The sequence below is a fragment of the Ovis canadensis genome, chromosome 2, assembly GCF_042477335.2.
Source record: "Ovis canadensis isolate MfBH-ARS-UI-01 breed Bighorn chromosome 2, ARS-UI_OviCan_v2, whole genome shotgun sequence".
Taxonomy (NCBI): Eukaryota; Metazoa; Chordata; class Mammalia; order Artiodactyla; family Bovidae; genus Ovis; species Ovis canadensis.
In genome coordinates, this window is record NC_091246.1 from 149935575 (window position 1) to 149960765 (window position 25191).

General features: G+C 38.9%; 1 protein-coding gene across 3 annotated transcripts in view; it reads left to right on the top strand.

Moving 5' to 3' along the window:
* Positions 1-13754: 13754 nt before the first annotated feature.
* SLC38A11 (solute carrier family 38 member 11) overlaps positions 13755-25191 on the top strand; it is a 66397-nt gene continuing 54960 nt past the window's right edge. The window contains exons 1-3 of one of the 3 annotated variants that reach the window (XM_069574324.1): positions 13755-14177; positions 14884-15001; positions 19166-19240. In XM_069574324.1, the coding sequence (XP_069430425.1) occupies positions 14139-14177; positions 14884-15001; positions 19166-19240 (232 nt within the window). In that variant the 5' untranslated portion in view covers positions 13755-14138. The remainder of the gene's footprint in view (positions 14178-14883; positions 15002-19165; positions 19241-25191) is intronic. The other 2 variants (XM_069574327.1, XM_069574326.1) reach the window with 2 other exon arrangements.

A 25191-nucleotide genomic window follows, 5' to 3' on the forward strand; every position in this document is an offset into this window, starting at 1 on the left:
ATCTAACCTATAATGACAAAAAACAGATTAGGGGTTGCCTGAGTTCAGGAGTGGAAGAGGATTGACTGTAAAAATGCACAAGGAAATTCACTGGAGTGATGGGAATATTCTATATCCTGATTGGCAAAATGGTTACAAGGATGTATGTCTTTTTCAAAACTCAGAGCATACACTTAAAATATGGACTGCCAGATTGCCAGGATCTTTTGAGGGAATAAACAACCCTTGGGGTAAAGTTACAGGAACTTCAATAGAGAGACCACCAGTAATATAAGAGGAATTTTCAGAACCCATGAAATCAACCTACAATAGAAAGAGAAAGCTGTTATCATTTAAGTCTAAAGAGCAGACGCCTGTTTAAAGGACAGCAGTCATGAACTTGAAAGAGAAATTTTTTAGACTCTCAAATGCCAGAGATACCAAAATCTGTTTGGCAAAATGAAGAGAATAAGGGGGTCAAAGAAGAGAGAAGAAGCCACGTCTTCCCTCTGCCTCCTAGACCTCCAGCGCCCACCAATTTTCCTGGAAAACTTCAACTATTGAATTAAGACACTAAGAGTCTATTACCTATAATCGTCATGGGAGCTGTTGCAAATACTATTTGGTAATGAGGGAACATTTTCCTACCGAAGAAATTTTAAGGGGAAGAATAAGAAATAAAAATAAAGCTGTATTTTAATTAGTGTTTGTTATGCCAAGGTGATTTCAAAACAAACATGGTAACCACCAACCATCCCCTGCCCCCCAAACTCCTCTTCTCTGGCTCCAATCAGATTGCCTAGAAAATCTTGAAGCTTCCATCAGTTATAACAGAGAATAGAGTCACTTTGCTAAAATGCAGATGCTGTTGTTCCTTTTTTTGAAATGTGTGTAACTATTAATTAAAATGGTAAAGAGAGAAACTTAATAAGAGCATATGGAAATGGTGAGCATGATTTAGGCTGCAGGTAACAGCTGACAGTGTTAACAGAGTTAGCCTTTTTTTGTTCCACTGCGCACAAAATGTAAAGAAGGATCAAAGTTCTGCCCAGAGACAGTCAAGACTCGACATTACTACATCCAGACTGGAGTCTATCCTCTGAGAAGAGAGAGGAAGGAAGAATGGATTGAGATAATTGATAGAGAGAAGAAATTGAAAACAAAAGAAGAGGGGGAAAAAAGGGTCTGTGGAATTCCCAGATTCCTGAGAGAGACTCTATTTGGGCTGGCTGGTAACACGAGAAAAGTTTAAAAATGTTTGTACCATCCTCTAGACCCCAAATACAACTCTTTAGAGATGCCAAATTGACTAATAGAAGTCTAGGTGATCTGAAGTCCCTGTAATATTGATCCCAGGTTCTATGCCTCCTACCTTGAGGACTAGATCATTGGATCTTGAAAAATGAATTATGAATAATTTAACCACTAAACATGTTTGACTGTGAATATTTTTATTATAACTGCAATCAGTGAAGAGGTTGCCTCTCTCAAATCTTATCAGCAGACACAAAAAGATGTCAGTTGGTGGCTTAACATACACAAAAAGATGTCAGTTGGTGGCTTACCAGAAAAGTAACTAGAGATCATATGAACCAACATAGAAACCTATCACAAGCGGAATATGGCATGACAATAATTTCAGAGTTTGTTGTGTTTTACATTTCATTTTTAAACATTATTTTTAATCTTATCCTTATCCATAAATATGTGGGAAGTATAGAAATGAGACAGAATAAAACAAGCACACAAAGTCACATAATACTTAAAATAGAAAATTATTTCAAAAGGAATTTCTAAAAGGGAAATAGATCTTTTAACTAGGGTATGGAAAAATGAACAAACAAACAAATGCAGTTTTCCCTCTAGCTGAATCAGAGAAGAGTTAGGGTGCCTGATAACCACTGGGTTTAGAGAAGGCAATGGCACCCCACTCCAGTACTCTTGCCTGAAAAATCCCAGGGATGGAGGAGCCTGGTGGGCTGCAGTCCATGGGGTTGTGAAGAGTCAGACATGACTGAGCGACTTCACTTTCACTTTTCACTTTTCACTTTCATGCATTGGAGAAGGAAACGGCAACCCACTCCAGTGTTCTTGCCTGGAGAATCCCAGGGATGGGGGAGCCTGGTGGGCTGCCGTCTCTGGGGTCGCACAGAGTCGGACACGACTGAAGCGACTTAGCAGCAGCAGCAGCAGCAACCACTGGGTCAGGTTCCAATCCTTCAACCAGTCCATGACCAGATACTTTGGCTCCCCTGCCAAGCACTGAGGAAAACAGTTTGAGCTAAAGGTGAGCCTGAGCTATGGCCTGCACCATGATCAGCAGAAATGGAAACACCACATAGTTCTCAGTTTCCTCTGGAACTTGTAATTCCCCAATTACACAGGGCAAAGTAGGGTTGGAGCTAGACCTTGATCATTAAAAGTAAGATAAAGATGCAGTTATGGCAATTCTCCACAAGGGAAATAAGACCAAAAGTATACATGATTTATTTTCAGTTTCCCCACTTAATTTGTGAGGGGGAGGGGGGAAGGGGTACATTAAACTCATCAGATTGCTCTTATTTTTCCCTAGAACTGATTAATGGAGAAAATTTAGAGGTTTTCTATTAGGACACACCCCATACCAAAAAATGTTCTCTGATTTTTACCTTAAATTTCAAAACATACACATAGCCTTTTTATCATCTTCTTACTCTGATTGATGCTACTATTTCACATGTTCAATCATCAAGTCCATGGGTTCTTCCTTTTAGATAATTCACATTTTGGTTGCAGCATGTTTCACACTATTCAATTACCATTTTTTTCTACCTTTGTAGTGGGGACACTCAAGCCCAGAGCAGCATCACTCATACAAAAATTCACTAAGGACTCTGCTGTCCTGTGTTTCTTACAACATCTGGGTCAGGTCCCAGCAAAGCAAGGTCGTGAGAATGTGACCGCCTTCCGTGTTGCTCTTTTTCTGGCCCTTAGGGAAATGTAGGTCCTTTTGGAAAGTGGAGAGTGAAAAAGCTGGCTTAAAGCTCAACATTCAGAAAATGAAGATCATGGCATCTGGTTCCATCACTTCATGGGAAATAGATGGGGAAACAGTGGAAACAGTGTCAGACTTTATTTTGGGGGGCTCCAAAATCACTGTAGATGGTGACTACAGCCATGAAATTAAAAGACGCTTGCTCCTTGGAAGAAAAGTTATGACCAACCTAGATAGCATATTGAAAAGCAGAGACATTAGTTTGCCAACAAAGGTCCATCTAGTCAAGGCTATGGTTTTTCCTGTGGTCATGTATGGATGTGAGAGTTGGACTGTAAAGAAAGCTGAGTGCTGAAGAATTGATGCTTTTGAACTGTGGTGTTGGAGAAGACTCTTGAGAGTCCCTTGGATTGCAAGGAGATCCAACCAGTCCATTCTAAAGGAGATCAGCCCTGGGATTTCTTTGGAGGGAATAATGCTGAAGCTGAAACTCCAGTCCTTTGGCCACCTCATGCAAAGAGTTGACTCATTGGAAAAGACTGTGATGCTGGGAGGGATTGAGGGCAGGAGGAGAAGGGGACGACAGAGGATGAGATGGCTGGATGGCATCACTGACTCGATGGACATGAATCTGAGTGAACTCCAGGAGTTGGTGATGGACAGGGAGGCCTGGAGTGCTGCGATTCATGGGGTCGCAAAGAGTCGGACACGACTGAGCAACTGAACTGAACTGAACTTGGACATTAAGTTGAAGAAGGTAGTACTATTTATAACAAACACACAGAGATTCTTATCATTCTTGCCCATACTACTTTAAAACTTTTTTATAACTGGCCTGAGTTCCTGCCTAGCTATGCAGTAAGAGATTACTTTGTTTACACTGACATTTTTCTAGAAAATCTCTGAGGAGTCTCATATCCACCTGCCGATGCAGGAGATGTGAGTTCGATTCCTGGGTCAGGAAGATGCCCTGGAGAAGGGAATGACAACACACTCCAGTATCCTCGCCTGGAGAATCCCATGTACAGAGAAGCCTGGTGGGCTACAAGTCCATGGAGTCACAAAAGAGTCGGACATGACTTAGTGATTATTAGTGACTAAAGAACAACAATTAAGGAGATAGGTTGGAATAGTTGTGAGAAAAAAACACAGCTAAGAAAAGGAAAATTAAAGCAAAATGAACTGAAATTAAAAATAAGTGCCTTAAAAACAAAAGATCAATTTTTAAAAATGCTTTGTTTCTTCTTGCTTTCACTTCGTTTTCCCATATGGCTTTCAATATAGAGAAATCAGCCAGTAATGATATAATATGTGATTTTCAACTTTATGAAATACTCACATTCCTTCATGTTTTAAAAAAACATTTTATATCTTGAGAAAGTGCATATGTTCCCTATTTTTTGTTTAGCAGTATATACATGGTAACTCCACGATTAACAGAGGAAGGTATTTAGTAAAGATCAATATTGTGAGAGAAAGCTGCTCAGTCATGTCCAACTCTTTGCGACTCTGTGGACTATACAGTCAGTGGAATTCTCCAGCCCAGAATACTGGAGTGGGTAGCCTTTCCCTTCTCCAGGGGACCTTCCCAACCCAGGGATCAAACCCAGGTATCCCACATTGCAGCAGATTCTTTACCAGCTGACCCACCAGGGAAGTGCAAAGATCAAACCGAAAAGTAATGAGAAATAAAAATAAAACAAACTAAAATCTGCTTTTATCTAGTTCCAAATGCCCCTTTTTTCTTTCTTATGTTATTTATTCCAATAATACATGTTTCCACCTTATTCTTTATATGGCCATAACCTAGCCTTATCTTATTTTTAATTGTAAATGTCCAACTCCAATTCTATCTTGCATCACAGAATTGGGAAATTACAAGTTCCAAAGGAAACTGAAAACTATGTGCTGTTTCCATGTATATTGATCATGGCTCAGGCCATGGCCCCGGTCCAACTTTAGCTCAAACTGTTTTCCTTAGCCTTTTCTTCAGTGCTTGGCAAGAAAGCCATAATAGCTGGTCCAATGGTCTGGCCATTGACTGGATAAGGGATTGGAACCTAACCCAAAGAGAACTCATCTCGAGGCTGGCAACTTGCCAGGAGGAGTTATGGTTCAAAAGGCTATGCTCAATGGAGGTGAAAATATTTAGCTGAACCTGGAAATATGCCAGGAAAATTGAGTGACTAACTGGTCAGCTGCAAGAGAGGAATGGATAGATCCACAGAAAAAAAGCCAAAATTCCATGAAATAAAGATCATGATGGCCGTAATAAACAGAAAGCAAACATCCGGGGCTATTTGGAACACAGCCAAGTTTTCTAGTCCTCAATCCACTGTGTAAATTCTTCTAATAACCACCTGTCTTCATTCCTAAAGAAGCTCAAGTAAGTTTCTGTGACTTGCAAGCAAAGAACATCCAACATCCTTTCTATCCTTCATCATCCTCCATAGCACGCCATCATCCAACATCTCCGCCTAGTGGTCATGCCCATGTTTAAATATTTCCTGTAGAAATTTACCACTCAAGTTAGCCCAGTATATTTCTAGGTAATTCGGTTATAAAGCCATTTCTTATACTGAGTAAACTTTTATTCCCCTGAATTTTACATTCTCTTAGCTATCTAAAGTTTCATGGAACTATTCATCATTCTGATTACTCTCTTCTGAAAATGTGGCAGCATATTTTGCAGTTCCCCATATTGTGACTTCCATAGCTGAAGACATCTGTCCATGTGTGGTATGACCAACACAGTGTGGCCTGGACTATCACTTTCCTTGTTCTGTGTAATATATCTCAAGTACTATTGGTTAAGATTATTTTCAATGACATTGTTGAATGATTTTAAATTTATTGTTAACCAACAGCACTAAAGACTTATTTTAATATGAGTTTCAGATAACTCACATATCCCCTCCATGGACCTATGTAGTTGGTTTTCAGATCCAAGATTAGGATATTAAATTTATGAGTTAAATTTTATCTTTGCTAGGCTAAAACTTTACCAGTTTCCAGTTTTCCAACGAATGTCCCTGACCACCTACCCCGGCCACTTATGATGATTTAATCCTCTTTACTGCTATAGAAAATGTCTATTTCATTCACTTGGTGCCTCATTTATACCACTTAATCAAGTTATTTATTCTTTAGTGAAGGTTGACTTCAAGGTACAGAGCTGCTTTATCTTATTTTCTGTATGTAGCAAGTACTATACTCAAAAACTTTAGTTGTAACTAATAATGATCAAAAAATTAATATTTTGAGAATATCCAGTGGGTCTTATCTTGTTTATATGGTCAACACCTATGGGCTTACATTTACGTGACAGAGAAGGCTTATGCATCAGAGACTTGTACATTATTTCTCCTCATTACGGAGGATGAGTGTATAATTCTTTTGAAACATGAGTGGATAATTTTTACTTTCAGCTGCTAATATTTTGGATATGCTTTGTATCTATTTAAAACATTTCTAGTGAACCTTTGTAAGACAGCACTTGTCACAAGTGGCTGAAAGGTTCATTTGGCTTGTGTTTTCAGTTTTTGAAAATTCTCAGATTTAGACATCAATTTTAAATGAAATTGTCTACACAGCAACAGAGATACACAAAGTGGTTAAATTATGTCACTCAATAAAGTTTAAAACACCACTTCACTTTCATGCATGAAGAATTAATGTATTTTAATATAACCTACTTCCCAGGTGGCTCAGTGGTAAAGAATCCACCTGCCAATGCAGGAGATGCAGGAGACCCGGGTTTGATCCCTGAGTCGGGAAGATCCCTTGGAGAAGGAAATGGCAAACCACTCCAGTATTCTTGCCTGGAAAATCCCATGGACAGAGGAGCCTAGCGGGCTGCAGTCCATGGGGTTGCACAGAGTCGGGAATGACAGAGCACACACACATCTAATTATTGTGTGAATCACAGAATGATAATGCACTGTATTTTGGAGTTAAAGGAAAAGCATTAATTCGTTAAATAGAAATATTTAAGACCACATCACAACTTTGTGTCACCCTGTCCCATAATTTATTTACATTTTCTGATATCCTGGTTGCATTAATAAATGGAGATGAGCCAGGCCTTTCTCAGTTTCACAGAGGCCCTTGAGGCAAATGAGCATCATAATCTCATTATTGAAATATTCTCCTGATGGCCCTTATTTCTGGCCACATTAAACTTGTTCTCACTTAAGAGCAAGGCTTTTTACAAGCTGATTCCTCTCGAGATTGTTTCTTCCATTTGGTACATTTTTAATAAGAAGCAGTAATTGTACAAATCACTGTGCTAGGTTCAGTGAAGGAAAATATCATCAACAGAACAAAATAAATGTGATCCTTTCTCTCAAGGAGCTTATCATTCTCATAGATAGGTCCACAATTACCAACAGCACAAAGTAAAGGACTAGGTATTGTATTGGGTTTAGGAGTAGACAAAATTACCTGAGACCAGAGAGAAGGAGACAGAAATCAGATTCAGAGATTTGGGAAAAGTTCCATATTTGGCCAGCTCCACATACTATGGGCAATCCTGCCTCTGTCATAAAGTTCTTTTTGGTCCCTTTGTTCCCACTTCCTGATTTTCACTCTATATGCCATTCTTGGTGAGAAAAAGTATTTCTGGCCCATATCATGGAGGAGAAGGCAGTGCCCCATAGCACTTTGTAGAGTTTTTAATCTAATGGTGTTCAAGCTGAGGAGGGACAGAAGACTTAAAAAGCATGGATTCTTGTTTATTCTTTAGTTAGTATAAGCAAATTCAGAGAAGGCAATGGCACCCCACTCCAGTACTCTTGCCTGGAGAATCCCATGGATGGAGGAGCCTGGCGGGCTGCCATCTATGGGGTCGCACAGACTCGGACACGACTGAAGCGACTTAGCAGCAGCAGCAGCAGTATAGCAAATTAGGAGTCGAGGGTCTGGAATTGGCAAAACCTAGGAGGCATTCAAAGCTCAAGGGATCTTGGCTAGCTGCTTAACTTTTTAAGTCTTGATTTCCTTATTTGTAAAAAGGGATATCCTTTTCCTAACAGTGGTTATGGGAATTAAATGAAATAACCTATTCATTTTCTATAGCTACTGTAGCAAAGTGCCATAAACCGGGTAACTTAAAACAAGAGAAATTTATTTTTACTGTTCGGGAGGCTAGACGTCCAAAATTATGATTATCATCAGGGTTACGTTCTTTCTAAAACATGTAGAGGAATCTCTTCCTGCCTCTTCCTAGCTTTTTGTGGTTTCTTGGCAATTTTTGGTGTTCCTTGACTAGAAGGTGCATCACTCAGTACTTCATTTTCACATGGTATTTCCTCTGCGACTCTTCACTTACTCTTCCCTCTGTGCATGTCTGTGTCTGTGTGGGCTTTCCTGGCGGCTCAAGTGGTAAAGAATCTGCCCGCCATGAAGGAGACACGGGTTTGATCCCTGGGTTAGGAAGACCCTCTGGAGAAGAAAATGGCAACCCTCTCCAGTATTCTGGCCTGGAAAATCCCATGGACAGAGAAGAGTCTGGCAGGTTATAGACCATGGGGTTGCAAAAAAGTTGGACACAACTTAGCAACTAAAATGGTAACAACAAGGTGCCTTTGTAGCAAGATGTTGTTAACTTATTCTCTAAACTGAGACACTTTGAAGAATGAAAATGATGCTATTCATATTACAGAGAAACAAGAAGCCTAAACCAGGACTATCTCAAACCAGGTCTTACAGTTACACTAATTTTAGCTCATTCCTGAGTACCTCACCCAATCTGACTCCAAACCAAAAATATCATTTTAGTGGTTCTATGGAATTCTAAGAATTATGTTAGAAAGTATCAAAACACACTAATTATGAAGTCATAATAACAAGGTACCACAAGAATATTCCTCAATAATGAGTAATATGGTGATCATAGAATAAAATTGTAAGAATTATTTTGGAAGATGATAAATCCTGTTTTAAAAAGAACACATATTTTATTTACTTAGCCAAAAGTATCTGAGCAGTCCTTCCAAACCTCTAAAGACTGAGTACCCTCATCTCTGGAAAGTTAAAAAGCAAGAAGAAAAGTTTATCTTGTTTTAGACTGCATATTAAGTCTCTACCAATGCTAGTAGAATTAACAATCTAGTACTGTGGAAATCACTTCTATTAAAAAAAAAAAAGCATCCATTTTTATTATTTTTTTTAATTACTCATCTTCTAGACTCCTTTCCAAAACTGAGGAAAATGTAACTTCCTAGAGATGAGAGTTGAAAATTATTGTCTTTAGTTACAATGAAACTTGAACCTTAATGTCAGAAAGAAATCAGGTTAGCCATCAGGAAGAGCTTTGTAAGTTCAGATTTCTGCCAAGATAAAGCATTCTCTGATGATTTCTAAGAGAACTAGGCGCTCTTAGAGGTCAGTGCTGCAGTGCATGGGGTTGCAAAGAGTTGTATGCAAATGAGCAACTGGACAATAACAAGAAGTCTGGACTGTAACCAAATAATAAAGAAAAGTAACAATTCTACGTGAGCATAGTATACTATTTACATAATTATACAATCTGATTAAAAAAACTCAAATTTAGGCTCTCTACATTCCTGAAAGTCTGACACCCATGGCCTTTATCTGGGGCTAAGAGAGACTCAAAAAACTGTCTACATGCATGCAAATATGCGCTTTTCCTCTACATCAAACACTGTCTAATCTGAGTAAACTGTAGGGTCCTAAAACACTGTGTTTACCTCTGCATGGAGGGATTTCAAGTGATTTTGTTCTTTCTTCTTCAGGTTTTTCACTGATATTACAGTATTTTTTAAATTAAACAAATAATATTTTTGAAACTAGAATAAAAACAGGTTGTAGGAAATATCATTAAAATAAGTATAAAGAAATTTCAGTTTCCAGTCCAGCATATGAGAAGCTGGAATATGCCACTGTATCTTAAAAAGAAAAAAATAACCACATTGAAAAATCAACCATTTTTCTGAGAACCTTCAGAGAAGTGAGGTCACAGGGCAAACCACTGTCCCTGAAATGAGACAGACCAATATACAGGGAATCACAAAAGTCCATGGGAACTAGCGCCAGGAAGGGAAATCTGAGCTATAACTGATGCATTTCTGAAGGATTAGCATCTGAGAGATAAAAATTCCAAAGGACCCCAATCATCAGGAGGCCCCACACTTTTGTGAATTTTACCTCCAGAAACTCAACCAACTTCTCATAATAAATACTGGAGAAAAATCTCCTCTTGCTTCTTGCAGGAGGAGGGAGAAAGAATCACTCCAGAGCGTTAAACACTCCAAGCATCTTTTTAACAAGTCTGCTGTCAAGATAAACTGTTTAACCAGAGCCTAAACTGCTAGAGTTTTAACAGAGCTTAACTGACCTGAGGGAGGAAATACACATCTCCAGCCTACTATAACCACCCTGTTTCCCCTAAGGAGGAGGGAAGTACCAAGAAGTGTGTGTGGAGTTCCCAACCCAGCGGTATAGGCTTACTAAAAGACTGAGACCTACTCATAGGACTGCAGAATGCTTCACCTCCCCCTTTTTCACCATCATGTTACTAAATGTCTATTTACAAGAGTTCCTTTTACCCAGTACATCGTGTCCAGCTATCAAAAACAACTGTAAAACATACTGATGAGTAAAAAATAATCTGAAGAAACAGAACAAGTATTAGAACCAGATTCCAATATGGGAGGAATGTTGGAATTATCAGACCAAGAATTTTAAAACCACAATGAAGATGCTAACTATTCTAATGGATAAAGTAGACAACGTGCAAGTACAGATGGGGAAGCAGACAGATGGAAATTCTAAGACAGAACCAAAATAAAATGTCACAGAAATGAAGAATGCCTTGATGGGCTTATTTGTAGATCAGATGTGGCTGAAGAGTCTCTGAGTTTGAGAATATCTAAATAGAAACCTCCAAAATTGAAAAGAAAAAAAGACTGAAAAAATACTTCATCCCAGAATAGAATACTCCAAAAAAGGGGGGCAACTACAAAAGGTGTAACATATGCACAATAGTAATAACAGAAGGAGAAGAAGAAGAACAGAAGAAATGTTTGTAAAAACAGTGATTGAAAATTTCCCCCAAATTAATATCAGACACTAAATCACAGAAACAGGAAGCTCAGAGAACACCAAAGAGGATGAATGCAAAAAACTACTACACGTAACAAATATCATTTTCAAACTACAGAAGACCAAAGATAAAGAAACAAATTCTGAAAAAAAATAGGAGGGGGGAAAAACACCTGGCCTGTAGAGGAAAAAGGTAAGAATATACCCAACTTCTCCTCAGAGACAATGCAGTCAAGAAGAAAGTGACGTGAAACCTTTAGAGTGCTGAGACAAAAAAAACCTAACCTAGAATCCGGTACCCTGTAAAAATATCCTTCGAAAGTGAAGGAAAAATAAAGATTCTCAGACAAACAAAAATGGAGGGATTCTGTTACCAGCAGACCTGCCTCGAGAAGCTTTTAAAAATTAGTTATTTAGGGTGAAGAAAAATGATATGTCGGAAACTTGGATCTGCAGAAATAAGAGAAGAGCACTGGAGAAGTGAACACTTTCATTTTTATTCTTAATGGATCCAAGAGATGACACTTTGTTCAAAATAATAATAGCAATGATGTATTCAATCATATATGCTAATCTGTGTCCTATTAGAATGGCCAAAATGTAGAACACAGACAATTCCAAGTACTCACAGGAACTCTCACTCATTCATTGTACCATACTTGGAGAATACTTACTATGATCAGGATATTGTTAACTTTCTCATACAGTGTTGGATTCAATTTACTAATACTTTATTCAGGATTTTGAATCTATATTTTTTAGTGAAAAGGCTGTAATTTTCTTTCACTTAGCGTGTTTACATCCAACTTAGGATTACCAATTCTGAATATCTCAAAACTGAAAATGTTGCATTAAAAAAAACCCCACAATTTTAAAAGAAAAAAGCTGGGAGAAGATACGTGCACAATATTGTTGGCACCCCAGATATATAAATAACTCTCACAATAAGAAAAAGACTAACAACCAAAATCAAATGGGCAAAGGATTAAAAAATGAGATTAACAGAGGACAACCAAAATATTTAATTATATTCATTAAACATTATAAAAAGATCTACATCACTATATATTAAGTTAATGCAAAGCTACACAATAATTACATACCATTTTGAAACTCACAAGAACATCAAAAATTTAAAAAGAAACTAAGTCCTGATGTTAACAATGCAGAACAGGAATTCCATCTCAGCTGGTGGAAGTGTAATTGGGACTATCAGTTTCTAGAGCAAGTTGGAAATATTTAGTGAAGTTCAATACATGCAAGAACTACTTCCTAACAACTCTACTTCTAGAAAAATGGTCATTTAATGTGCTCTACAAGAGTGCAAAATTGGAAATAATCTTAAGGGCTTCCCTGGTGACAAGATGATAAAGAATCCATCTGCAATGCAGGAGACCTGGGTTCAATCCTTGGGTTGGGACGACCCCTGGAGGAGGGCATAGCAACCCACTCCAGTATTTTTGCCTGGAGAATCCCTACAGACAGAGGAGCCTGGTAGGCCACAGCCCATAGGGCCACAAAGAGACGGACTTAACTGAGTGAATAAGTACACAGCGCAGGAGGATGGCTAACTGAACTAGTGAGACAGATAAAATGAATACACTGTATCTACATATAACATAATAATATTGAAACAGTATACTGGGTAGACAAACAATAATGCTAACAGGAAAACAGTGCAGTTTGGGACCATCTTTATAAATCTTGAAAATATACATATCATTATATATTGTTTGGGCTTCCCTGGTGGCTCAGCTGCTAAAGAATCCACCGGCAATGCAAGAGACCTAGGTTCAATTCCTGGGTTGGGAAGATCCCCTGGAGAAGGGAAAGGCTAACCACTACAGTATTTTGGCCAGGAGAATTCCGTGAACTATATAGTCCATGGTGTCACAAAGAGTCAGACACAACTGAGTGACTTTCACTTCATTTCATATATTGTTTACAGCTGCACATGAATGAATTAAAACATAAAGCATGCCTACAAAAGATGCACACAAGCTTCATGAATTAGTTGAGTCTAGCAATGAAGCGAAAGGAATGAGGAAGGGCAAAGGGATGGCTATTGTGGCACTGAATGCTTATTTTTGCAATTTGAAAAAATATGTCAAAACAGTAACGCTTGCTACTTTGATAGTGGAGAATATATGAAGTTTATAATTCTCTTTAGGTTTTTCTACATTTTTAAAATGTTTCATAGTTTTAAATGAATATTTATGAAAAAGAACCTCTTTAATTATTTGATAAGATGTTATATTACCATTCTTACAGTCCCTGAAACTGTTCTCTATGTATTCTCTTTGTGGTTGAATATTCTCTGGGCCTGTCTCATCTTAGGGTAACAGGGGTGAACAGAGGGTCATTTAAGATTCTTTGTGGCTCGGATACTGCAGGTGCCTTTTCTTTCCCATCCCCTGACACTCCTCCTTACCCCCTTTTATGGTTCGTTACCTGACTCCACTATCCTTCCATCTTCCTTTCCTTTCTGTAAGTCATCTATTCTGAAAACAGCTGACAAAAGCATGCTTAGAAAACAACTCTGCTAAAACTTTAGAAAAGTTTTTTGTTTATTTTCCATTTAAAACTCTTAGCTTTTCATGGGTCATCTCTGACATAAAAGAAGTAGAGGGAGCAGGAGAAGGTGGCAATAGAAAAGAGGCTCCGTGAGTGCCTTCTTACCTGGGTATCAGATTTCAGCCAAGGGGCAGCTAACTTGGGAATGGACAAGAATGAGGCCATCTTAACTCTGTGCCATCTGGGCAGGTCAGCGTGGGCACAATAAACTGTACTTTGTAACTGGAGGTTGGGTGGGAGGGTTGAAAAAAAAAAAGAGGGAGGGGCGAAATACGGGAAGAGACGGCTACCCTCTCTCAAAAAACTCCCTGTAGCATCTCCGCCTCAGCAGGAAGGTGCGTTTGTCTGGGCAAACCCGAAGGGAAAAGCGCCTCGACTGCAGCGGCCGAGTGAGTTGGAGCGGTAGCCCGCGGGAGGTGGGGCGAATCGCTTCCGCAGAGCCTCAACCGACTCGCTCCCGGGGCGCTGACGCCGGGCTCGGAGGTCGCGGAGGAGTCGAGGACCCGCACCCGCGAACCTTCCACCTGCCAAAGACCCGGGTGCAGCCATGGGCTACCCGGGGCGGAGGCCCGTCATCCCGCCGCAGGTAAAACTGGGGATGGGACAGGTTCTGAAGGCAGGACCGTTCAAGTTTCCTTCACCTGCAGGAGTTCAGCTGCCTTCACCTGGGGTCTTGATTTAAGCACCAAGATTGAGGGCAGGAAGAGAAGGGAGCAGCAGAGGATGAGATGATTAGATAACATCACCTACTCAGTGGACGTAAGTTTGAGCAAACTCCGGGAGATAGTGGAGGGCAGGGAAGCCTGGCGTGCTGCTGTCCACGGATGGCAGAGTCAGGCACGACAGCGACTGAACAACAAGGTTCTCCAGGAGAAAAAAAATTGCCTTGGATCTTTTTTTTTTGGGGGGGGGGGGCGGCGGAGAGGGGGTCAGGCACTTTGCAATATAACCCCTTTCATTTCACACACACACACACACACACACACACACACACACACAAAATCACATCATTTGCTCCCTGGGAGATCCTGTACTCTAGGAGTTCATGCAGCAGTCCACTAACTTGGCACAGCTGTAATTAGCACATTTTAGGATGGAATGTGTTCAGAAGCTCTGAATTACTAAATATTATTGTTACTTTTTATTATTATCTTCATCTTCTTACCATTATTGACATTACTTGTTATTATTACTGATACCGTGTTAGTCTCCTACATTGAGTATTTATCTTAAAATTTTCAAAATTTTTGATCTAAGTCTTTATTTAATTGCATTTCTATGTACTGAAATAGAGCCATCAAGATGACAGAGAAACCCTGGTTTCTGAACATAAGCACAAAGGGAAAACTTGCCGTCAGTCTGCTGCCGTTTTTAATGTTGTCAACTCAATTATAGGGTCTGGTATAATAGGTAAGTGTTTGATTTTTTTTTTAATTTTTCAATGAAAAGGCCAAATTTAAGACATTTATTATGTTGCTAATATTCATAGATTATTTTTAAAGAAAAAAATTAAATTATAAAATTGGTAATTTTTTTTCATAAAAGCCTTCCTGTTTTCCAGTGTGCGCACCATCAGTCTCTTATATGAAAGATAGGGTGGTGATTCACACACTTTTCTACATTTGAGAGTATCCTCCGTGTGTGGTAGATTAAGGTGAAGCTGCAGATTTAAGATAACTAAAAAATTTTTTTCATGGGCTGTATCTCAGTTGATAATGTTACCAAGTTTACCTTTTCCCCTATTTCTGGAACATCTACTGTTACTTGAATCATCTTTCTATAACCTTTTGGAGGTGTAAAACCTCCAGCTATTTGAATATATTGCAGATACAAAACTTTAATGTGAAAACATAGCAATTTTGTTAAAAATCAAATCCATGTAATATTTCCTTACCCATTTATATAGTATTAAAATTTAAAATCCAAACTTATTATGATATATTAATTTTAACTGTAATCAGTAAATAGAAATTGTTTTTAAATGGATTTTTAAAACAAAGGAGCCAAGTAATCAGAATTGAAAGAAATGAACTGCTCATATTTTCCCAGTCTGAAGCCAGGGGTAAATTTCTGGCAAAATTAAGTGCGTTGCATTATAATAATAAAGGCAGCTATTTTTTTTTCAGTGCTTCTTATTCTTTTTGTTATTTGAAAACATCCAATTTAAGGAAAAGCTGAGACAAATCAAAATCCTGCAGATGCTCCTTGAGACTATTACTTTTTCCCTATAAAGTTTTGACATTTTAGTCAGAGTCGTCTGGATTGAGTTACTTCTCTTAACTTTCTCAGACTGATGTGTTTCTTGATTTTATTTTCCATATATAGGCAATTTTTTTCATATGCTAGATAAAATGTAGGAACTGATGCAAAGTAATAACTGCTGCTACTACTGCTGCTAAGTCACTTCAGTCATGTCCGACTCTGTGCGACCCCATAGACAGCAACCCACTAGGCTCCTCTGTCCCTGGGATTCTCCAGGCAAGAACACTGGAGTGGATTGCCCTTTCCTTTTCCAATGCATGAAAGTGAAAAGTGAAAGTGAAGTCACTCAGTCGTGCCCGACTCTTAGCGACCCCATGGACTGCAGCCTACCAGGGTCCTTCGTCCATGGGATTTTCCAGGCAAGAGTACTGGAGTAGGTTGCCATTGCCTTCTCCAAAAGTAATAGCAAGTAGGGGCAAAGATTTGTTTGAAATTCTGCCTCCATGTGCCCTGGAGGTGTAGGCAGAATCCTGGAGTTAATTCCTAATATGAATACTTTAAGCTGATCCATGTCAGCAGCCTTGAAAAGTACCTCTTAATTAGGCTCAGCAAATTTTTTAAAGGGGAAGGTTTTCAGGGGAATAAAGCATTCTGGGTAGAAATAGTTTATGTACATTTTATTTTAAATGTTTCATTGTACACAATCTAAAATTGCCCATTTTCCCCCCCAAAAAAGTTCATAATAAATAATGTTATATACTCACTTCAGCTTTATAAAAAATACCTTTGCCTTCTTATTTTCCTCTCCTTTTCCTACAGAGTTGCCCATCTTGACCCCAGAGTTAGTCTTTCCTCGAATCTCATAACCTTTCTATTCTTTTTTATTTTCTAAGATTTTTTTTTTTTTGGTGTGGACCATTTTTAAAGTTTTTTATTGAATTTGTTACAATTTTTTTAATTTTTTTTAATTTTTATTTTTACTTTATTTTGCTTTACAATACTGTATTGGTTTTGCCATACATTGACATGAATCAGCCACAGGTGTACATGAGTTCCCAATCCTGAACCCCCCTCCCACCTCCCACCCTATATCATCTCTCTGGGTCATCCCCGTGCACCAGCCCCAAGCATCCTGTATTCTGTATCGAACATAGACTGGCAATTCATTTCTTACATGATAGTATACATATTTCAATGCCATTCTTCCAAATCATCCCACCCTCGCCCTCTCCCACAGAGTACAAACATCCATTCTAAACATTTGTGTCTCTTTTGCTGTCTTGAATACAGGGTTATCATTACCATCTTTCTAAATTCCATATATATGCGTAGTATACTGTATTGGTGTTTTTCTTTCTGGATTACTTATGCTCTGTATAATAGGCTCCAGTTTCATCCACCTCATTAGAACTGATTCAAGTGTATTCTTTTTAATGGCTGAGTAATACTCCATTGTGTGTATGTACCACTGCTTTCTTATCCATTCATCTGCTGATGGACATCTAGGTTGTTTCCATGTCCTGGCTATTATAAACAGTGCTTCGATGAACATTGGGGTACATTTGTCTCTTTCAATTCTGGTTTCCTCGGTGTGTATGCCCAGCAGTGGGATTGCTGGGTCATAAGGCAGTTCTATTTGCAATTTTTTAAGGAATCTCCACACTGTTCTCCATAGTGGCTGTACTAGTTTGCTTTCCCACCAACAGTGTAAGAGGGTTCCCTTTTCTCCACACCCTCTCCAGCATTTATTGCTTGTAGACTTTTGGATCGCAGCCATTCTGACTGGTGTGAAATGGTACCTCATCGTGGTTTTGATTTGCATTTCTCTGATAATGAGTGATGTTGAGCATTTTTTCATGTGTTTGTTAGCCATCCGTATGTCTTCTTTGGAGAAATGTCTATTTAGTTCTTTGGCCCATTTTTAAAATTTTCTTTGGCCCATTTTTTGATTGGGTCGTTTATTTTTCTGGAATTAGGCTGCATAAGTTGCTTGTATATTTTTGAGATTAGTTGTTTGTCAGTTGCTTTATTTGCTATTATCTTCTCCCATTCAGAAGGCTGTCTTTTCACCTTGCTTATAGTTTCCTTTGTTGTGCAGAAGCTTTTAATTTTAATTAGATCCCATTTGTTTATTTTTGCTTTTATTTCCAGTATTCTGGGAGGTGGATCATAGAGGATCCTGCTGTGATTTATGTCTGAGAGTGTTTTGCCTATGTTCTCCTCTAGGAGTTTTATAGCTTCTGGTCTTCGGTTTAGATCTTTAATCCATTTTGAGTTTATTTTTGTGTATGATGTTAGAAAGTGATCTAGTTCCATTCTTTTACAAGTGGTTGACCAGTTTTCCCAGCACCACTTGTTAAAGAGATTGTCTTTAATCCACTGTATATTCTTGCCTCCTTTGTCGAAGATAAGGTGTCCATAGGTGTGTGGATTTATCTCTGGGCTTTCTATTTTGTTCCATTGATCTATATTTCTGTCTGTGTGCCAGTACCATACTGTCTTGATGACTGTGGCTTTGTAGTGGAGCCTCAAGTCAGGCAGGTTGATTCCTCCAGTTCCATTCTTCTTTCTCAAGATTGCTTTGGCTATTCGAGGTTTTTTGTATTTCCATACAAATTGTGAAATTATTTGTTCTAGCTCTGTGGAAAACGCCGCTGGCAGCTTGCTAGGGATACATATTGGTTTTGTTTCATGTTTTGGTGCTTTGGCTGGGAAGTACCCTTGGTTGACCCCCCAGGGATCAAACCGACACTCTCCGCATTGAAAAGTGAAGTCTTAACCACTGGACTGTTGGAGAAGCCCCCCAGACCTTCTAGACTCATCATTGTCTCTGTTTTCCCAGCCAGCCTGTAAGGAGAGCTCTGGGTCATTACTCTCCACATATTCTAGCTCAGGTGTCCCCGCACCCTGAAAGTGAAAGTCGCTCAGTCATGTCTGACTCTTTGCGACCCCATGGACTATACGGTCCCTGGAATTCTCCAGGCCAGAATACAGGAGTGGGTAGCCTTTCCCTTCTCCAAGGGATCTTCCTAACCCAGGGACTAAAGCCAGGTCTCCCACATTGCAGGCAGATTCTGGTAAAACCCTGAAATGAACATTATTTGTGTGAATTGGCATCTGTTCTTCATGTGATGCTTTCTTATCGTATTCTTCTAACTCATAAACTCTAATGACATGTCCTTAATTTACAACATTTTATTCTGCAGTAAGTATTATAATGCTAACATTTAATTTTAGTATTCAGATGCACTGTTTACAACTATCTCATATAAATATGTTAATATTCTTAACCTATTGTATACAGTAATTGGGGGAAAACCTCTCTATTTGCATGTTTTATTAATGTGATGGGTGGCACATTTTTTTTTCCAGGATTGCCTTATTCAATGAAGCAAGCTGGCTTTCCTCTGGGAATATTGCTTTTATTCTGGGTTTCATATGTTACAGGTAAAAAATACTATATAATTGCTTATTCCTGCAACTTAAATTATGCAATGATTGTTTTACACAAACACACATACACATCCCCTGTAACTGAATTTCCTAACTAAAAAGTACATCAAAGAATCCGAAAGAATTTAGACATTTATGACTGAGGAGATTTACTTTTCTTGCTAATCCTCTGAACAGATTAGAAGAGTGTTATATATTACCAGGCCTAAATCCTTTTCATGTGCCGTTTTCACTTTCTGCCAATAGTGGTAGGTGGAGGAGTCATTTTAAAGACTGATTAAGGCTGAGACTGTACTCTGAAAATATAGACATCAGGAATTCCTTTCCCACAAAAAACATGGACAGGTGCACATGAATGAACAACCTCTTCAAGCTCTGGTTCATGCAGATGGCACCAAGAGCCCAGGTTCTCAGCCGGCGGGGGTCCCCACACCACCACCACCACCACCCCTGCCAGTCTTCAGAGGCAGCAGTAAGGCACTTCTGTATCCCTTCTGTCCCGCTTCCCACTTTTCATGTAATAAGTTCATTTACACCTATGTTTGGCCACTTCCCCATCTAAGTACAGGCTTTTCAACTAGTCATCTTATCTTACTGTGTTCGCATCCCTGCCCTGTCATCCCCCCAGTACCCCTCATGACAAACACAAAGGCTTTCCTCTGCCTTAGGATCTCTGTGACACAGACAGTCCTCCCCACCTCTGCACTGGTGGCTGCTGTGGGCTGCTATGCGTGATCACCTTTTACCAGGTGATGCGAAACACCTCAACGGTCCCCTTCGGTGGAGTGGCAACCCAGGCCTCAAGAGTGTCACCTTCCTATGAGGCTATGAATCCCAGCCATCATTTCCCCAAATGACTGCTAGAAACCCCAAAGCTGGCCTCCTTGCCCCCAGGAGGGACCCATGTGCGGCACAGTTGGAGCTGCAGAGCGCCACCCACGCCGGGCTGGGCTGCCTCCGGTCTCCACCAAAACAGTGTCCTTTTGAGCTGTGCCCCCGGCTTATCTTTTCACTCTCCATCTCCTGAGAGTTCTCCCTTAAATCCCATGCCCAAGAGTCTCTGTGTTAGCTCTACTTCTGGAGACTCTAAGATGACATCCCCTATAAAATCTCAGTCTTCCAAAACCAGCCTGTAACTCAGCCATCTTTCCTGAGGCTGAGAAATAAAGTGAAGATTTCCTCAGAGCCTACACTCCTTCCTCCCTGCTGTCTTCTCATTACCCCCACCCCCCAAACCTAAGCTGCTTTTAGCTTCTACAGCTCTTAATTTGTAGCTTAAGTAATAGGAAATCTGTAACTTGGTGCTTATTCGGAGTTGCTGGTGTTTAATTTATATTTTATTCAAGAGAACATTTAGCACACTAAAAAAATCCCATTCAAGGATTTACATTTATTGTTTTTAATTTCTTGTTTCCCAGTCAATCAGTATGAACAAATAATTAATTTCCTCCCAGGCATAATAACCATGGCTTATTTAAGTGCACTGTGAACATTTGCACACATCGTAAACCAGAAGGTAGAAAAAAATTAAATATATATTACCTAAAATCTCAACCAACACTTGAGGAGAATGAATAGTTCCTTAAAGCAAAGTCACATTATACATGTGCAGATCATTATATGAATGTTTTTCAACTGATGCTGTATATAAACCTACAGCAGTGTCTAGGAGCAGGCCTTTCCCAAGTCATATATTACAAAATTACTAATCAGTGGAAATTAGTTACTCTTATTAATTTAGTTACATGATGAAAATCCTTGCATAGTTTTGATAAATAAAGGGTGACTATGCAGAAGCAAAAAAAAAATTATAGACTATGATTCTTTTTTGTTTCTTAATTAGGATTTTAAGAGCAAAATCTACAAATAGGGTTATAATATTGAGTTATTCTTTAAATTGATGCTGTAATTATATAGTTGTTTGTCTCTACAGTTATTCTTTTGTCTTTTTAAGGCCTTTGTCTTTTTAATGAGATATGTCCAGTTCAACAAATGGTGTTACTAAGTTCTGTTTTCATGTTTGTGAAATGTTGGGGAAAAAGAAAGAATTGTAAATATTTACAGCAAATGATTTTTAATTTGCTTTAAGGTTCTCATATTTGTTGATTAGAGTAAAATAATTTTTATTGTCTAAGCCTATGAGACGATGTAAAAGAAAATTCACCTGTTGAATAATATAGATTCATTCATGGTTTATCTGTGATTTGCATATAATATACTTAAAGCAAGATCAAAATGTTATAATGAAACGAAATGTTATGATGAGTGATATTTGAGATTCCTAAAACTTTTGAGAGATTTATTTATAGCCTGTATTTTACATGTAAATGAAAGCATCTATTATTGACTAAATTCTTAGCAAATTGTTACTTTTAAGCAATACATTTTGAACTTTTGTAAAATTTAGCAGTCTCATTCCAACCACACAGTTCTTCATCAAAACTTCACAGCATCTGTGAAATTGGTTACCTCCTATTACCAGTCCTCACTGATTCTCTTCCTTGGCCAGTAAGTTGCTGTTTAATTTTCCTGCCTTTAGCCTATATCCTTAACTTTCTAGTCTCTCCTTCGTATTACTACAAGAGTTATCTTTATAAAACCTTAGCCTGATCTGTTATTTCCCAAGTCAAAATGTTCCAAGACTTTGTTATGACCATAGGGAAAAAAAAATTCATTTAAATTCTTTTGTGGTTCAGCACAGTCTGCACTTTTAGTCTCAACCCCTACTAATCTGACCTCTCTTTCACCCTGTCACTGCCACTGCCTTGTGTGGGACTTGGATCTTAGCTATTCTGTATGATTCCATTACCCACATATAGACTATGCCGAACTGACTACCTGTGGATAGTACCCCTGCTTGACATTATTTTTTCTTCTCTACCTGGTAAAAGCCTGTTTATCCTTCAGGACACTACTCAACTCGTATGTGACGGTTTTTCTACTGTTAAACAAAGGATATAGGATGAATTACTGTCATTTGTGCTTGTTGAATATTTTAAAATTTGTTTATTAGGTTACTTTATCATATTAAATTTTTATCAGATACGTAGACATCTAGCAATCTTGCTTTGCTGATCATTGATTCATTCAATAGAGTTTTACTAACACTGCTGCCATTATAGCAATAAAGAACATTTTTCCTGCCACATGAAGCTCACAATGTAGTATGTTAGGCAGAAAAAGAAGCACATGGTTGTGACCTTCATAAAAAATACCATAATATAAATATGTGCATGACAATAAGGATTCTAGCATTTAACCTAGCCTCAAAGGAGCAGGCATGTTTTGGGGAGGAAAAGGCCCCTTCACTGACTATTTTTGAAAAAATGAGAGTGAGCAAAGAAAATAAAAGGATGCTCTAAGCTGATAGAAATGTGGAAATGCAAAAGAGAACGTGTAAGTCATTCTGTCTGGCCAAAGTATAGGGTTGATGTTGGTAAGAGGGAATATACAAAGTTAGAGAGGTTTGCAGAGGCATTTATGAAGGCTCCCTTGTAATGATAATCATTACCATTTCCTGATGACTGGCCTGACTGCAGCCACTATAGTTAATCTTTCTGACTCCATGGAGTAGGTATGCATGTTTTACTTTTTATGAAGGTGGAAATTGAGACTTTGGCAGGTTAAAATGATTTGCCTAAGGTCAGTAGTTACTGGCGGAGAAGGCAATGACACCCCACTCCAGTACTCTTGCCTGGAAAATCCCATGGACAGAGGAGCCCAGAAGGCTGCAGTCCATGGGGTCGCTGAGGGTCGGACACGACTGAACGACTTCACTTTCACTTTTCAGTTTCATGCATTGAAAAAGGAAATGACAACCCACTCCAGTGTTCTTACCTGGAGAATCCCAGGAATGGGGGAGCCTGGTGGGCTGCTGTCTATGGGGTCGCACAGAGTTGGACACAACTGAAGCGACTTAGCAGCAGCAGCAGTTACTGGCAACAGAGTTGAGATTTTGGTTAAATGCATATATGGATTCTGGGGCTAGACTACTAGGGTCTGAGTCCTGTCTCTTCCTTATGAGCCCTGTGACGTTTAGCAGTTTGCTTAAACTTCTGTGCCTCACTTTTCTCATCTGTCAAATGGAGGATTATAATAGCACCTACGTAGGGTTTTAGTGATGGTTTGAGCGCTGAAGAATTGATGCTTTTGAACTGTTGTGTTGGAGAAGACTCTTGAGAGTCCCTTGGATTGCAAGGAGATCCAACCAGTCCATTCTGAAGGAGATCAGCCCTGGGATTTCTTTGGAAGGAATGATGCTAAAGCTGAAACTCCAGTACTTTGGCCACCTCATGCGAAGAGGTGACTCATTGGAAAAGACTCTGATGCTGGGAAGGATTGGGGGCAGGAGGAGAAGGGGCCGACAGAGGATGAGATGGCTGAATGACATCACTGACTCAATGGACGCGAGTCTGAGTGAACTTCGGGAGCTGGTGATGGACAGGGAGGCCTGGAGTGCTGCGATTCATGGGGTCACAAAGAGTCGGACACGACTGAGCGACTGAACTGAACTGAAACATGTCAATAAATATAAAGCATTTAGGAAAAGGCTCACCCACAGAAAGTGTTAAGTATTTGCTAGTGTTTTTGTGGTTATCATCATTACTGTCATTCTCATCAGATTCAAAATGCAATGCTTTTTCTGACATCTTATGCAGCCTATAGAAAATCACTAAAAATAGCACAAGGTTTCATTCCTTTAGCATCTGTAGCATGCCAGGCATTGTGGTAGGCATTTGAACATCATCTCATCATCGTCATAGACTCTTCAAGGTTAAGGTATTGCCTTACTTTTCAGATGAGACTCAGACTTTCATTCAAGATCCCACAGCTAATAAACACTTTTTCTGAGAAAAATTATGAAAAGAGTTGATTTTTATTCAAAATCATTAGAGGATTTTCCTGGAAGATTTTAAGCAGAAGACATGGTCGTATTTATGCTATGGTCATATTCATCTGGTAAGAGAGAAAATGTCTGGAAAGTACTGGTAAGGAGAGGATGGGGAATGAGAGAACTAGTAGGAGTTTTTGCAGTAATCCAGGCAAGAAGTAATAGAGGGGTAAACCCTTAAAGCAGGTTAGAGATTAGACATGAGGAAATACAGCTGAATAATTTATGATGCAGTAGTTAATGGATTTAGGGGCCAAAGGAAAATAGAAGGTGGTGGATAATGGGAAATATAGTGTGACTCTCAGAGTTCACAGTTTAGAGAAATATGAATGCAGAAGCAGGCTCCAGAACAAATATATAAATTAGAATTTGGACACCTAAATCAAGATGCCTACAAGATCTTCAAGGTAAAATATTTACTAGACAGCTAGACACAGAAATCTGGAGTTTTGGGGAAGTCCTGACTGGAGATACAAATTCAGGAGTTCCTAACATCTGTGTGAAAATTGAAGCCATGGCCGTGAATAAGATCACAGTAAGACATCTGGAAGAGTGAAAAAAAATCCCTGAGTCCAGGATTTGGAAGAGTTAAAGAAACTGGTGAAAAAACTAAATATAAATGGCTCAAAAGGTAGGAGGAAATCCAAGAGAAACTGGTGTCAGAAAGGAAAATGCTACTGAAAAGGCAAATACAATTAATATTTAAGAGGTTTCTACTGGATTTATCAACTTGGAGCTCATTGATGAATTTGTTAACAGAAATTTCAAAGATGTGAGAGAATCAAGGTGGAAATGATATTGCGGTGATTTGTATTTTCTTCTTTGTACTCTAATACATTTCTGAATAACGTAAAAGACAAAAAAAAATCACTTGTAATAGAAACATGAGCAAGACTAAAAGTAAGAATTTCTTTTTCTTACTGTAATTTTCTTACACTAAAAAGTAAGAATCATACCTTCTGCACAATTGTGTATCTAGTAGAGCTGCAGTGTTATTCTCTAGGTGCTCAAAAAGCATTGAGTTAAATGAGAGAGACTAACTTTTCATTATACA